At 49.9% G+C, this 16,789-nt stretch overlaps 1 protein-coding gene and 1 long non-coding RNA gene across 4 annotated transcripts in view; both read right to left on the minus strand.

Moving 5' to 3' along the window:
* Prmt8 (protein arginine N-methyltransferase 8) overlaps positions 1-7,371 on the minus strand; it is an 80,459-nt gene extending 73,088 nt beyond the window's left edge. Inside the window, exon 1 of one of the 3 annotated variants that reach the window (NR_157230.1) lies at positions 6,577-7,059. Coding sequence is in view for 1 of the 3 variants with exons in the window: in NM_201371.2 (NP_958759.2) it covers positions 6,577-6,651 (75 nt within the window). In the remaining 2 variants the exon portion in view is untranslated. Of the gene's footprint in view, positions 1-6,576 lie in introns of all 3 variants that reach the window. The other 2 variants (NM_201371.2, XM_030255490.1) reach the window with 2 other exon arrangements.
* A 6,615-nt stretch (positions 7,372-13,986) lies between these two features.
* 4921513H07Rik (RIKEN cDNA 4921513H07 gene) lies at positions 13,987-16,569 on the minus strand. Its single transcript, NR_153846.1, has 2 exons — positions 16,241-16,569; positions 13,987-14,384 (listed from the first exon to the last, which is right to left on the minus strand). It is a non-coding gene; the product is annotated as an RIKEN cDNA 4921513H07 gene (long non-coding RNA).
* Between the last annotated feature and the right edge of the window lie 220 nt (positions 16,570-16,789).

Genomic DNA, 16,789 nt, shown 5'->3' on the forward strand with positions numbered 1-16,789 from the left:
TTAATCCCAGCATTTGGGAGGCAAAGGCAGGTGGAGCTCTGTGACTTCTAGCCCAGCCTGATCTACATAAAGAGTTCCAGACTAGCTGGAAGCACATAGTAAGACCCTATCTCAAAAAGGAAGAAAGGTTAGGAGGCAGTAGCTAAGCCCTTAGCTAGAAACCAAACCACCTAGCTTTACAAAGTTAATTGCCATCAGAATATAAGAGAAGAGACTCCAATTCTGGGAAGAACACCTCAATCAATGAGATAACTAGAAAACTTGGGAAACCATTTTCTCTGAAACCTTTTGACAAGAAACTCATGAGTGGGCCACTAGGTATCTTGGGTAAGAACATTCAGAGACAAGAGCTACAGCATAGCAACTTTTTGGAGGTCCCTGTCCATCCACTGACTGCTTCAGTTTGCATAGATGGAACCCCCGTGTCTCATACACACAATAGCCTCTTGCAGTTACCTTGGCAGCCCACACATTGTCAGTCTGCCCATTTCTTCCCTGCTGGCACAGTACAGTCCAAGGTGTAAGTAGTGTTTTTACAGATTTTTTTGCATGTTCCACACTGGTATGTGAGAATCACTTCACGTCGCAGTTAGCAAAGAGGAGGAAATGAAGCTCACTCCAGAACTGGAGACAGGAGTGTTGTGTTTCACCCTCTTTGACAGCCAAAAGCCAATTTAGGACTCTCTACAAAGCCAACTTTGCCAGAGGGGGAGGGGAGGACATGTGGGTATCTTCTTAATTCTCCCGAGCTCACTTCAGGGTTGCAATAGGTGTTTGCTGAAGAAGGGAAATGGATGTGGGTAATGGAAAGGGGGGGGTCATTTCAACAAGAGAAGCAAGGAAGAGAGAGCCCACCAAGACTGAACTCCTGGCAGGCGAGTTTCTTATAAGCCAGCAGGATAGCGGTCAAACACCAAGTGTTGGCCAGAAACAAGCCTGAATGTATTTAATCATAACAACAATCTTCTCACTGATTCAACCCACAACACATCTAGGGATTCTAGAACTGGATTGAAAAGCCAGCAGCTGGACTCCAGGGCCTGTGCAGGGAGTTGGTGTTTTCAGAGACACAGAGGCAGAGCATCCTAAGAGAAACAGCTACCTCTGCCTCTTACCCCACCTCTCAGTTTTCGGACATTGGTATAATGGGGCCACATACTTCAGCTGAAACTGAAGCGGAAGCTAATAGTTATTAGCCGGACCGTCCAAGTATATATACCACTGTGAAAATCAGCTCACTTATACTTTCACTCTAGGAGCGCTCATGGGTACCCAGACCAAGTCATCACTGGGTCTTCCTCAGCCTGTGATGATGCTCTTGCTGGGTTAGCAAGTCAACAGAACATTCCAAGAAGAATTCTTTGAAATGAGGATTGCTAAAGCTATTCTTTTCATCCCTGGTATTCTCCTTTAGGGTGATGGATCCCCAAACAAGGAGTTACCAGCCGTTAATAACACACCAGGTTTTCACCGAGAATCAGTAAAGCAAGAACAGAGAAGGGCCCATTAACCTACTGGCTCATAAGAGGACCTTGTGATGAGCACATTTATCTTCTCTTAGATGAATACCCCATGGCGAGAGGCAATGATTACCGAGTATTGAATAGGTCCATGAATAACAACAACATCCAGGATGCTTTTGGGTTTGAGCAGTATTTGCTCTGGATTTGCTCACTGATCCCCACTATTTTCAGGCTACACTGTAGATGATATATGAGCTAAAGCTCATTTCGCTATCACATTGGTAGGAGTAAATATAACATTTTCCCCTCAATACTTCCTAGGTCTTTCAGGAATACCCTGATGGTATTCTGACTATCCAGATGCCTATACCACATAAAATACAGTTTCCTCTGTATGGTCACTTATCTGACTTACAACATCTGGATCCCCAAAATCTTTGTCCATTGTGAGTTTTAAAGGACAGGACTAGCTCAAGCACATCTTAAGAGTAGAGATGGGTGCAGGCAACCATGGTGACCTAGCTGCCTTGAGAGCCATAGGTTTCTCATCATGGGGTCCCTTGCTCTTGGGCTACAATGTGCCTTCCAGTTCCTGAGAGACTGACACAGTCCTTGGTCAGTGACATGTTTTGGCCACTTTGTTTTCCTCTATGTTCCCCCAGAAGTCAAGGAAGCATGGAAGCCTGACAGAACAATTGGTCTTAGACTTTAATTTTGTGTACCCTGTAAAGTGTGCAAGCATGATTGTATCCTGGCAACTATAACTGTATTGATCCTAGAAATTGCCATTATATTCTGTTATAAAAAGTCTGATTGCTCTCAGTAAAATTGTCACAGCCTCAGTCTTACTGTGGCTCCTCCAACCTGCCTGCTTTAATCCCTTACAGTCATATCAGATGACCTTGGCCCGGTAAGTAAACACAGGTGCTTACAATTTCTGGAAAGTCAGAAGGCTTTAAAAATGTCTTATAATCCCACAAATCAGTTATTATTTGCCTTGTGGCAAAAACCATGCTAAAAATAAGACAAGTGAAAAAGAAAAAGAAACAAGGTTGCCTATTCAATTGGAGAAATAAACATATATAAAAGACAATTACCTCGTGATAGGAAAAGTCAGAGACAGGCAGCACAAATACCTAAGAAGAATCCATGGATTACTCTCCCTCGGGAGAGAGGTTAAATGAGAGATCTGGGAAGGCTGCCCAGAGGAAGCAACATTTGATTTGAATCTTGCAGGTTGAGGAAGACTTTTTTCCCCCAGAGAGGAGAACGGGAAGAAGCATTTTAGATGGATGGAGGATCACAAAAGTATTCAGCATACATTCGGCTGCCTTGGAGTCTCCCATAGGGCAAGTATTCAAGGGCCTTGTTTACTATGCTAAGGACACCAGTACCCTGTAGGAAATGAGGTAGTTCCTAAGTTTTCAGAGAGCTGACCTACCACAAGCAGATTTGTCCTTTCAAAAGCTAGCCCTGCAAGGATGGGGAGGCTGGACCAGACATGGCCAGATGCTGGGAGCTAAGGTTCTAGCATGGAGATAAAGGGCCTGCATGTGCGTAGGCTGCAGAGAGTGGGAGTGGAGGCTCTACAGATGTCACAGGAAGCCCCAGCACCACACTGAAGATGTAGCTCAGTTGGTAGAGTTTGCCTAACATTCACAAAACCCTGGGTTTAATCTCCAGCACTGTGTAAATCCCACTGCAGTGGGGTCTCATGCCTAAGCACTCAGAAAGTAGAGTCAGAAAGATAAGGAGCTCAAGGCTTGCCTGGGGTATGGGAGACCCTGTCTCGAAAGAAAAAAGTGGCCCTAGGAGATTCTGGGATGGAAGACAGAGCAGGAAGTGAGGTCGGGGACTGCCCTGATGTTTCCCTACACCATACACAGATTATTGGCCACAAACTGAATCAGCTCATGAACAAGTTTAAGAGACCAAAATCAAAGGGGTGGAAGGTGTACTCAAGCCACAACGCCTCACACAGGAGGCTCCATGCCCTAGTATCTCACCTTGTTCCAGGTCTGAAGATGGTGGTCACAGTATATAGAGTCACAGCCTCAGTCTCAATACTACATGCCTCACCACCACCACTACCACCACTGCTACCACCACCACCACCAGCAGCACCACCACCTCCCTCCCCTGCCTGATAACTGCCATCCTCTCTGCCTCCCCTCCCCACCTTCCCTCCCCACTGCCTTTCCCTTCCAAAGCAATCGTCTCCTCCCACTCGCATGCACTCCCATTCACACATGGCATCTTGCTAGAAATAGCAAGAGTGGAGCAAAGAGCAATGGATTGAAAGTGAGGGCAATCCATACCCCAAGCCCGATTTAACCCGCCAGCTGGCCGGAGTCACTGCCTGACCTCAGGCTACTCTGTGGTCTCCAAGAAAATGGGAAACAAATACTAACCTTCGCTTCTCTCATAGCCTTAGTATGAGCACAGAACACAAGTAGTATGCTACCACCTGCAAGACGCAGGGAAAGATGTAACCGGGCTCTCCAGTCACAACTGTGTTCACTAATTTGTGAGCTCTTTGAGGGCAAAAGCCAGGCCACTAGGGTCTTAGAAACCTACTTTTCCGGGTACAGAGTGAGTACCTGCTAGAGACTGGACAGCAACCGTTGTCATTCCCGCCCCTCCCCCCCCCCGCCCACACACTCCACACATCCACAAGTGTGCTCTTGGTACCCCTAAGATGTGCAGGCAATGCAACCCCCTCAATACCCCACTTTGGAAGCACCACTTTGCTCTTAGCTTATTCCAAAAACAGCCTGCCCGTTCCTGGAGGAAAACCAAGCAGTAGTCACGAGGCCTGTATGCCTCACTGGGCACGTTTGACCAAGTCTGGGTTGCATCCTTTCTCCAAGGAAGTTGCTGAGAGCTGAACCTTCCCATGTTCCGCTTTGATTCATTGTCATCTAAGGGGTCTAAGACCAGCTGGGTTCTCTCTCTCTCTCTCTCTCTCTCTCTCTCTCTCTCTCTCTCTCTCTCTCTCTCTCTCTCTTCCTCCCTCCCTCCCTCCCCACTCCGTCGTCCTCCCCCCCCCCCTCCGCCCCTGCCACCACCGCTTCTACTGCTGTTTTCATTGATGCCTTGAGCAGAGCTGGCATGTGCGACTGCTGAGAAGGGGGAGCTCAGAGCAGCGGGGGAAGCGAGTAAAAATAGCCTGTCGCGCGTCGCTCTGCCTGCTCCGGACGCCTTTAACCCTCACCGAGGTGGAGAGAGCCGCAGCCGCCACTGCACACTGCGGAACGTGGCCCGGGTCTGCACTAGACCCCACACGCCAGTCCGGGTGATTGTGGACGAGGACCCACGAAAACTTTTTTTATTTTTATTTTCTATTTTTTTTTAAGACAAGTGAAGATGAGGTGGGATAGGGAAAAAGCAGGGAAGAGCTATAGCTACTGGGTTGCAGGGACTGCTACAAGCTGGCTGGCCCAACACTTCACCAGTGCGCGGCCTTGAGACTCCAAGCTATTTTTAGAAACCTGTTCCGCGGGTGGGCGATCAGAGGGCGGAGGGGGAGGGGAATGCTGAGCGTCTGGTGCTATTACTCGGTTTCAAAGACTCTGCTCCCAGGTTGGGGTGGGGAAGAGGATGGTCCAAGGAACGACATGCAGAATGGCTTTGCCCTAACTCAAGGAGAAGACATTAACTGCTGTATGCCCCTCATCTTCCAGCCCCAGATCGTGTTTGTTTCAAAATCGACAGTTGCCAGAAGCATGCTGCCTCTAGTGTCCAAGGAATGGGTATTCTTAAGCTTTGCTGCCTATACCGTGAGGCGGGGAATGAGTTGTGACCTCTAGGAAAGAAGGCCGGGAAAGGTCTTCACGTTGTTTTTGCTTTCCCGCAAGGCCTGGACAGTCTCCGCGCCACACCCCCATCTCAGCCCCACGCTGCATATGGGTTACCGTATGTGAAATGTACGGCAGCCCCACCAGACACTGGGCTATTAATAGAGCCCCGGAGTTTGCTCTGTGTCTTTTTCCTGCCACCGAATAAGGGATGATCACACACACGCCCCACTCCACCCCCACCTCGGCGCACAGTTCCTCTGTGAAGGTAAGGGGGCTGCCCATGCCGATCCCCTCCATGACTACAGGTGCCCAAAACCAGGGAAAAATCCCATTGTGATGACAGCTGGGTCAGAGCGAGGCGAAAGAACACACTTGCTCGGGACGCAAAGACCCGCTGGGCTCTCTGCAGCTCAAGGCCAACTCCGGAGTAGAGAAAGGGCAGATACGGGGCGGCCGTAAGGACTGCCGAAGACGGAGGGCAAGAGTATCATTTGCGGAGCTAGAGCGGCCTCCTTAAAAGCTGCTGCGGGACAAGTGGCCGCAGACCGGTTTCGCGCTGCAGCCCAGGGCGCACAACCCCCGCTGCTTGTGCGGGCTAAGCTGCGGCAGGCGCGGGCGCTGTCCCTGGTGCTGAATGGGGCCGCGGTCGGTGCGCCCTCCCAGGGTTCCGCTCTCCCTCGGCGCCTTAAGCACCCTAGGACTGCAGACCTCCGGCCCAGCTGTGGACTGGGGACTGCGGGGGAGGTCAGGTGCAGGTGCTTAGTACTGCCACCAGGTCGGCCCCCTAAGGCCGGGAGCTCTCCGCGGTGTTGCAGGGACCCATAGCTTGGGGACCACCTCGAGCTTGAAGGGTAAAGCCCAGGTAGCGGTGGGAGATAATCGGTGCACTGCAGGGAGCAAACCTGGCCCTAATATAACCCACTCCAGCTCTTCGTAAAGCCGGGATCCGGGATCACTATCGGAATCCTGTGCACAGGGGCAGGGGAGCCGGGCTGCCCAAGGTTTGGGACTTAGGGGAACAGGAAGGGAGCAGAGGGTGGCAGGAGAGGGTGATGGGGCTGAAAATTTAGATTTTCAAGGGGGAAAGGAACTGAGACGTGCACCGTCGCCCCCCACACACACTCCTACACTTCTCTCTCTCTCTCTCTCTCTCTCTCTCTCTCTCTCTCTCTCTCTCTCTCTCTCGGCAGGGACAAGCGGGATGGGGAAAGTTTGGCACCACGGCGTTGGTGGTGGCAGCAAGCAGCGGCGGCACACAGGGGTCCCAGTGGGAGGCAGGGTCGCTGAAAACCCCGGCCCGGTCGCCTCCTTACCTCGGTGCTTTCGACTGCATTCTCCGCCATTTTCCTCCGGAGGAGCAGGCAGCGGGAGGAGTGTTTCATGCCCATAAGAGCCAACAAGGGTTTGGGGATTCGAGATAGTAAAGAACGAGAGACGGCTGATGTGGCTTTAAAAGAGAGCCTAAGAATGCAAGAGGAGGGGGGAAAAAATCCCAGCCAGCCCCTCTCCCGGAGCGTCCTCCGCGACAATCGAGCTCTGTGGAGTCCCTCCTGCGGTCGCCACTTTGTTCACGTTTCCTCGCTCTTCATCTGCCTCGCATCCCTTCGCACACTTGCAAGTTCTGGTCGCGCTCACGACCCCCTCCGCGCCCCTCTCCCCTGCGCGGCGGGCTGGGCGGGAGGGAGGGAGGCGGCCCCGCGGGCTCGCCGGCAGAGGCAGCGGCTCCGAAGTCCGGCAGGCGGGAGGCGGACGGCAACTCTCCCAACTTCTGCCGATCGCTGGGCGAAGCAACACGCGTCCTGCTCGGCGCTCCCGGGGGCTGAGCCGGTGAGTGGGGGCGGGGTGGGAGGTGCGCGGGAGCGAGCGGGTGGCGGGGCGCTGACGGCGGAGACCCCCAGCCCGCCCCCGTGCCCGGGACCGCGGGGTCTGGGGGCCGCCTGCGCTCCGCTGCGCTCCTGGCGCGGCGCACACCTGGCGCGGGGGCTAGGGCTGCGCGCACGCTGCGGGGCCGCGCGCCAGGCTCCGGGAAGCAGGCGTCCACGAGGCTGCTGGAGGGTCTCAGCCCAGTGCAAGTCCTTCTAACGAGGGCAAGCACCGGACAAGACTCAGCCACGGTTACCAAATGTCTACGCCCCTCACCCCTCCCCAGCCCCCCCACCCGGTCGATTCCTGGATCCTTCCTGCGCGGATTACTGTTTGGGGCATGAACAGGGTGGGTGTCTGGATGGGAGGGGGAAGTCCTCAACTCCTTCAACTCTAGGTCCTCTCTATCTAGCTTTTCTTCACCCTCAGGACCCAAGACCAGAAGGCCTTCAAACCCCTCTCAGGAGGACCGGGTTGAAGTGAAGGTGGCTGCCTGAGGTGGCTTGGGAAAACAACCAGGAACAAATCAATAAAAGGGTCCGCGGTCTAGCTCCCCTACCCCTGTCTAGCCTGTCAGCCCCCACTCCCGGGGGGACACACATCTCTCCCCCTCCCCTACAGCCCCTCCCCCACCTTCACCCTCTCCTGACGTCCCTTTTATGGGAGAGAGCCGTGAGGATGTCACGTACCCATTAGGATTCTCTCGATCCTTTTTTAAGGGAGAGTTTGGGCGGCAGCGGGGGGTGTGAATTTTTATACAATGCATTCCTGTCTTCACTTTGAGAGCTTTTTTTCTCTCTTTCGGGCCATCTGTCAGGCATTGAGGGATAGAACAATGGGGGAGGGAGGCCATACTCAGGACTCTGTAGCTGGCTATCTCCGGGAAAGCTGAACCTTCAGGCTTTCTGGCCCACAGGTCAAGGTCAGGGACCGCACAGATGTGCCAGGAGCTTTCTTCCCGCTTCATCTCAGTCCTTAGTTGAGTTATTTAAACCAATCGCCCTGTTTAGTCTGATCATAGCCTTTGATAGCCAAGAAGTGTAAGAGTGACTGTCCTCAACTAACCCAGGTTCATTGAGGAAAAGGGCCAAAACCCAGCTCGGCTCACGGTGATAGATACTTCTATCAGACCAAGATCCTCAGGCAAAGAGAAGAGACATGGCCGTGAGCAGAGGTGAGGAGTAAAAAACGGGAAGAGGAGGGAGATGAGAAGGATTAAAGAAAATATAGCAAGAAGCTTGGGTTAACCGCACTGATAATCCCAAAACAAGAGTAAATTCCCCTCAACCTTCTCAAACCACAGACCTGAATTCGAGTTGGGCATGAATGAGCAGTCTTTGGCAATGCCTGATCCTTCTTCACTCCCATCCTGCCATCCTGCCATCCTGCCACACACAGTATGGAGGAGGGGACATAACTGCATCTAAAAAATGACTTTTACCTCCTGCTTTTCTTCCCCTACTCGTCTTCTCTCAGATAAGGCTCTGAGATGCTGGATCAAAAGAGGCTTAGTACGTATGCAATCAAATAAGACTAGAATAGCAAGATTCCCCACCCACACGTTGGTCCAGTCCTCTTACAGGTAAGGACTCCGGATGAAAGAGAAGGGGGCAATTGTCTAAGGTCCCTCGACAAGCTGCAGGAGCTTCAGTAAACCAGCTCCCCAGCCTCTTGACTTCCAACCCAACCCTGTCCCCACCCCACACTCCTTCTGCTTGTTCATCCATTCTGTGACTAACAGGGGAGGAGGGGAGCTGAAACAGGCTCCCACCGAAATAGGCTGCTGTTGTGCGTGATTATGTTGCTATGAGAACCTCAGTGGGGGTGTTTCCTCAGTTCTCTGTTGAAATCTTTTTACTGTGCTTGGCTTCTCCCCAAGTACAGACACAGCTCCTGTTGGAATGGGAAAGGGACATGGAGAGCTGTGTTTTTACAGCAAGAGTTTGCTATGCCAACTCAAAGGCAGCCTGGGGCACAGAGGTATCTAGGCCACTAAGGTTGCTCTGCAGCGACCTGAGGAAAGCATGGTGACCTATCACAGGTGATGCTCCGACCCTCCTCGAACACTCTTGGATCTGAGATTTGGTCCCTGCTGTGCACCCACCTAATTACAAACTCACAAATCATTGAAAGGTAGAGTTTGGGGAGCCGTGTTACTCTTGAATGTTGCAGGTAAAAATGTAGAGGCTCAGGCCTCCATGTGCACGTGCGCGCACGCGCGCGCACACACACACACACACACACATGTATGCCCATACAAACATACAAGAATTACCTGAAGACTCACCTCCCGGGATTGTGAAAAATCCATGATGTATGAAAAACACACAGTAGGACTATTAGAAGCCAGCCCTTTTCTGTCTCTTTTGCATGAGTATCAGAATATTCTCTTATCAAGTTAGCTTAATTAATTATCTCAATTAATCCACATGATCCTCACTGGGCATCTTTTAGTGCTTCGTTCATAGCAGGAACTGGGCTTAACAAGGCGACAGAACACATCAGACTGTGACAAGTTCTCAATCTTTCATCACCGTGACTGTGAAGGGCAGAATGGAAGGCTGTTGGAGAGAGTTTAGTGACAAGTGCGAAGACAGAGGATGATAAAGGGGTTCAGCATTTGTCATGGTGTGCGTTTGATGTGTCCTGTGGCCAAGTGGTCCCCAAGATCCATTAGCTCGTTCCCCTTGCACTAGGCCTTCAACGGAACAGGCTGTGTTGAATGGCACACTTAATGGGCTCTGAACAAGGCTGACCCGATGGCAAGAGTACAAATATTATGCGAACATTTGCTGTGACTCGTCCTGTAGCCTGAGTCCAGCTTCACAGAGGGCTTTCCGCCTGCTGCAGTCTGCATCTGCACACCGTTCCAGTTGCTGTCCTTTTGGCTACTTTTTGAGATTTTGTGTTCTCCATGAACACAACACAGAGAAGATTCCCCCAAACAGACAAAACTCAAAAAATACTGCCCTCAGAATACAGTCAAGATGGAAGTCCGGGTTGCCTGACTCCATATACAACTCTAGGAGAAGGTAAATCAGCTTAAAGAACAGGACAATGGCTCTCAACCTTGGCTGCATGACAGAACCACCTGGGAGATTTAAACACACCAACGTTTGGTTTCCTCCTTCGGGGATCAGGGCATCAAGAGTTTTTAAGAGTTTAATTCTAGTGGAGTGCCATGTTTAGGACAAACATTCACAGATATTTGAGGACAGGAACTGTAGATGGTCTCTGAGGTACAGAAAAGATCCTTCCCACCACAGGGGCTACCCCACTATTGGAAGATCTGCCTCTAGCACACATACCTTCATGTTTTCCTCCAGTGCTGAGTTCCAGCCAGAGGAGGTGCTAGATCGGCACTCTACCACTAAGCCACAGTCTCAGCCCTGGGTTTTTGAGATAGGGTCTCTCTATGTGGTCCAGATGGGCTCTTCCTTTGCTTCCATGGTGCTGGAACTGCAGGCATGTTCTGTGATGCTGATACCAGTACTGGTTCTTGAGATCTGTGGAGTGAAGTTGTGTTGATGACTGGGGTGACATGTAGGATTGGAATAAAACCCTTGGGGAAGGGTATCATAGGAAAAGACTCTCTAGTGTTGTGAGATGCCACTGAAGAAGTGACCGGTAACCAGAGGAGCCCTATCTGTTCCCACTCTTCCTATTCTGGAACTCTATAATTCTGCCTGGGAGCCCATGCTGGGATCCCAGAACCAAACATTTCCTTGTCTACCTTTCCACTACTACCAATCCAGTGAGCCAGCATCAGGGTACAGCTTCCCTAGCCTACAGACCAGGCCACTTAGGAAGATTCAGGTGCAAACTCTGGTCTGTTCTGGCATGTAAGTTCAAACCATGCTATCCTCCTTGTCCCGTCATACATAGCTAGGGAGCACACACACTGTCGTGCTGCGTCTATGTCTCCTCAAGAATCAGGCCACAGCCATTATCCATCACCACATGTGGCAGCTAACCCAGCAGCGAGCATTCCAAGTATTGTCTGGGCCAGATGGCGTCCAGCCAAGGCTGCAGCAGCCCAGCTACCTGGCTAAGCTTGCAAGCAACCGCACACCTGGGTAGTTCTCCTGCATAAAAGCCTCTGCCTGCCTGTCTTTCTCCCTGACCTAAGCCCCACTGTTTTTTAAACCACATTCCAAAGAAAAACCTGCAGAAGTGCCACTAGGGCCTGCAGAAGTGCCACCAGGGTCTGCAAAGCAATTGCGTTTCCTTTTTTCCTTTTTGACATTAAAACCAGAGTATGACTTCTTTCTTCCCCTGACAGTGTCTGGTTTAAGTCATTGTGGTTTGGTGTTGCATGTGGCACTATTTGGTTTGGAAGCTTGATATTTGGGAGGCATTTTATTATAGCTCTGCACGGATAGGGTAATCTTTGGTGCTTCGCTCTCTTAAAAGTCCAGCTGCTCTGGAGATGAAGTGCAGCTCAGGGAAGAGGGTATGCCTAAGCCCTGGCTCCAATCACCAACACCACAAAAATAAAAAGAACAATGCCAGAGGCTGGTGAGATGGCTCACTGGATGGTGCCTGTTGTGTAAGCATGGAGACCCCAGTCTGGACCTCAGAACCCCATGTACAAGCTGGGAGCACTGGCAGGCGTCTGTAGCCGCAGTGCCGGAAGACAGAGTGGAGAGAAACCGGAGGATCCATGGAATTTAGTGGCAAGCCAGACTAGCCAGCTGATAAGCTCTGAGCTCAATGAAAAACCCTCTCTCAAAAATCAAGTGAGGCGTGGTCAAGGAAGACATTTGATATCCACCTCAGGCCTCCACATACATGTAGACATTCATGCATATCCACGCACATGCAGGTGCCCCCACGAACATGCACATAGAACACATCCCAACCACATATACCCTCTGCAATCTAATACCCAGGTTACCTACCTTTCCTTCTGGATGAGAAAAGCCCAAAGATACATATTCATTTTTCTCAATGGTTTATGGTGGAGTCTAAACTTCACTGGAGACACAGAAGAGCCTGAAGGCACCAAAATATTCCAACATGCTGCCACAACAGACGTGGCTTTTTCTACTTGCTGAAACCATGTCTTCTTTCCTTTTCAAGTCATTCATATTGTTTTACAGCAAACCCAACCACCCCCTATCACCACCAATACCAGCTGGCAACCATTTGCCACCCCCGGGGTGAATGCATATTTTTCTTAAGAAACCTGTGCAAAAATGACTATGGGTCACACATGTGTGAGGCCCTCTGGACTAAATGATGTAAAGCTGGGCACCTAGCCTGGTGGCACTCTTCTGGGAAGACTTGGTCAAATGGCCAACTCTAGTACAGTCTGTGTTCTAATAGGCTCTTATACTTCTGGAGTCTTGTGAATTAGTTCTTATTGCTTAAATACAGCTATGATCAATGGCTTATCAGGTGTTGCAATGAACGGGGAGACCCTAAAAATTATAAGGTCTGTACCAAAAACATAATTACTCCTCTGTGGTGGATTGAATATGCTTGGTCCAGGGAGTGGCACTATTAGGAGGTGTGGCCTTGTTGGAGTGGGTGTGGCCTTGTTGGAGGAAGTGTATCATTGTGGGCATGGACTTTAAGACCCTCCTAGTTGCCTGGAAGCCAGTCTTCTCTCAGCGACCTTCAGATGAAGATGTGGAACTCTCAGCTCCTCCTGCCCCATGCCTGCCTGACCACTGCCATTTTCCCATCTTGATAATGGACTGAACCTCTGAGCCTGTAAGGCAGCCCCAATTAAATGTGGTCCATATAAGAGTTGCCTTGATCATGGTATCTGTTCACAGCAGTAAAACCCTACTTTCCATTATAAAGATATAATCCTAGGAAGTGCTGCAGCCTTAATTCTCCAAAAAGGACTCTGATTTTGCTTGATCATCACACACGCTGTAAGACTGACCTCAGGTAGCCTGAAAACTCAGTGAGCCCATGCAGCCAAATAAAGTCATGAACGAGCTCACCCGTTTTCTTCATGGACCATCTAGATACCAGGATCAAGTTCTTCTAAACTGTGTTAGATTTTCATTGAAGACTTCACCACACTGCCACACTGGAGAGATAAGTCAGTGAAGTGCTTGCCTTGCAAGCATGAAAAGCTGAACCTGATCCTCAGACCTTATGGGGGGAGAGGAGAGAGAAAGAGAGAGGAGAGAGAGAGGGAGGGAGAGAGAGAGACAGAGACAGACAGAGAGAGAGAGAGAGAGAGAGAGAGAGAGAGAGAGAGAGAGAACTATTTGCTTATAGCCCCACACTGCAGAGGTAAAGGCCCAAAAGACCATTTGGACTCACTGTCAGCCATCCTAGCCTACTTGGCAAGCAGCAGAGAAGTGAGAGACACATCCCCCAAAAGCAAAGTGACAGCTACTGAGAAAACCCTGAGGTTGTCCTCTGGTCTCCACATGCACACCTACATGTACACACACGTACACATGTACACACACACACATATCTCTGTGTCACCATTGACATTTTCCTGTGTGGAGTTTAATTCCTGAAAGAATATGCAATGTGGGGGACACATGTGTGCATGTATGCATATTGTTTGCATATGTACATATTGTGTGCATATGTGCCTGTTGTGTGCATCCACACATGAATGTGTATGTGTATGCATGTATACACATGGGCTTATGGGCATGTGTGCAGAACACACGATTGCTATGGCAATTGCATCATTTGGAACTTGCCTTCCTAACAAGCCCCTTTCCAGGTTGTCACATATGCAATCAAGATAATTTTTAAAACTGTAAAGCTCTTGCATAGATGAACCCCACTTTTTAAAAAACAACCCCTTATTTTGTTTCAAGTTGTTCACTGTTTCTTGTCATTCTGAGAAATTTATAGTAAATGCTGATTTACACATACCACGAGAATGGGAGCCTTTATTTCCATGTGATGGTTTCCCCAAAGTAATATTGTCTTACTATAGATTTTCAAATCTTAACCACACTAATATCTAGAGGTAAAGCCTGAATCCTCAAAAGACAAAAACTCCACCTTGCATCCCTATCTGCCCTAAAGTCATATGCAAAAGCATACACTGCACTCAAAACTGAGATCAGGATCTAGAGGCAGAAGATCCATGACATCACAGTCGCAAGCCTGTCTGAAAGGAGTGTCCATAGCTCGAGCTTCTCAGTGCTAAGAAGATTCCGGGGAGCCATTAAGACCTGTGGTGCTTTTCAGTGGCCACCTTTCCAGAGTCCCAAGTGTTCCCAAATGCTGGACAACAGGTTTTGATCTTTCCAAGTCCTTCTGTGATCTGAAAAACAATAAAAACTTTTTTTTTAATTGGCATTCATCTTTTATGTCAAAAGATAGCCAGAACCAGTCAGGCACTCCCTGCTGCCTTTTCTTCCAGGCTAGGCTGAGGCAATGTCTAGATCAATAGTGGCTTCCACTAGTGTTTGTACCTAATAGAAACTTCACCACTGAGAACTGCTTTCTACCTCCGGGAGAGCTGTGCTCCACCCCTCTGTGGAGCAATGTTCCCTGTATTTAGGGTGGCCCTGTCAGGTGTGACTCACCTGTTATTTCTCCATACAAGGAAAGCTCACTTGAATCTATGCCTCAAAATAAGAGGTCAGGCATAGAAGATGGTAAGAGGAAGGAGACATTCAACAGAGCCTTTGAGAAACAGTTTTATGGCTTAGGCCAGTGAGTCAACTGTGCCCGTGTGCCGTGGGAAAATGACAGACATTGGCAATCAGAGGGTGCAAGGCACAGCGAGCTCCCAGGATAAGGTGCGCAAGCAGTACAGATCCTCCTTGCAGTGTTTCCTTCCTACTTTTGATTCTCAGAAGATAATATCTACTCTAGAGGGTAAAGGAAAGAGCAGTTCATCCTGACAGCAAGGCCTGTGTGCTGGCTGAATCTGGGAAAGTCGCCTGACACCTTAGAACCCATTTCCAGCTCTTGAGAATAGGGGTTTCCCTGAGAAGAGCCTACACTTCTGTTTCTGCTGTCACCTTATGCCTTCTGTGACAATCACAACTCTTATCATATGTTCTAGTCACCACGAAGACTGACCAGACACATCTTACACTCCAAGTCAACCCCAGTAGTACAAATGAGGGATGAAGATCAGAGACCCTCTCTCCCTCCCAGCTGTCAGGGCACTTACAGGCTCCGGGGTCTTAACACCTGTTTGCCAGCTGGTCATGGACCACTAGGCAGTAGAGCCTTGATGGAGGAAGTGGGTCACTGACAGCAGGCCTTGAGGCCTATCCACCTGCTCCACTCCCTCCCCATCTGATCTCTGCCCCATGTTCTGCAAATGCAAGGCTTCCCAGCTACAGGGTCGCACTGCCATGGAGCTGCTGTCACCATGACATCCCCTCCACCATGGACTGTGTATGTACCCTCAAAACTTGGGCTAAAATCTTTCTCTTCGGTTGCTTTCGTCAGTTATTTGGTTACAGCCGTGAGAAGAAAGGGAGCAATACAGAAAGGAAACCCAATTCCAGTGTGGTCAGAGGCTGATGGAGGCCCCGCCGCCTGTTAACCAAGGTGTGTATTCTCAGTGAGCCATGCCTTAGCCTTTCCCAAGGTCAAAAGGCTTTTCTTTTGTGTTACGAGAAGTATCAGTAACCAAGCTTCCCTGTGGCTGGTCAAGAGTCGATTCAGTGGGAAAACTGAAGGATTTCTCTGCAGGAAGGGCTATTGGACCCAAGAACAGCTCCTGATGAGACAGGTTGACACACAAAGTAATCCACAGATTAACTTGTTTCAAGTATCTGGGTACATAAAAATAAAAGTTGTGGCTGTTTTTTGTTTTTTTTTTTTAACTTGCCAATCAATCATTGTTGACATCAAAACTCATCGAGGCATCCGTATTGCCCTGTGTACACAATGAAAGCCATCAAAGATGCTCCCAGTAGCAGCCATCTGATGGTAAGGGAGTTGGGCAGGGATTTCCTTTTCTGGAAGCAGTGTTCCTGTAGCTAGCCTACTTGAAGGTGAAACAGACATGGCTTACTATCCTTGCTAAGCCCTCAGCCAGCACTCCCAGCCTGGTTAGGAGTAGTTCAAGTTATTCCACGGTAGAAACGGCACGACAATGTGAGGATACTCGAAAGCCACACAGTAGAGTAACAACATTCTGTTTCTTGGGCTTACCTGTATCCACGGAATCCAAGTACATCTCCAGTTCGCCGTAGCCAAGGACTGTCTTCTCCTGGAATGGACGCTTTCCAGGTAGATCTAAGCTGTCTTCCATGGCTGGGATTCTCCCTGACGCCCACCCAGAGGTATCATAAAGGCGGAGAGTGCCGTGTGTGTGTGGGGGGGGGGGGGTGGCAAGGACTCTCTGCAGCATGTCCCCCAATCACTCCCTGCTTCCAGATCCTCTTGACAGTCTAAACGGTCACTGTGTATGTCAAAGGCAGATAGATGGCTGAGAAAGGCTGAGAGGAGAGGCTTGAGCTAAAGGGCCAAGTCACATTTCTCACATTCCTCAAGGGGTCAGTTTCCCATGATGTCACAGACTTTGGAGCCACACTAGCTTGGTCTTAAATTTGGGCTCTGGTGTGTAACTCTGACCTTGAACACATCACTAACCTCTCTAAGCACTGTCATGTTGTCTACGATAGGGAGTAGAGGGCTGAGAAAGCCTGCTGTTTGCGGCTGCTATGAAGTACATAACCCAGAACCAAGCTCGTCGTGATC

Source organism: Mus musculus, chromosome 6 (genome assembly GCF_000001635.26).
Source record: "Mus musculus strain C57BL/6J chromosome 6, GRCm38.p6 C57BL/6J".
Classification (NCBI taxonomy): Eukaryota; Metazoa; Chordata; class Mammalia; order Rodentia; family Muridae; genus Mus; species Mus musculus.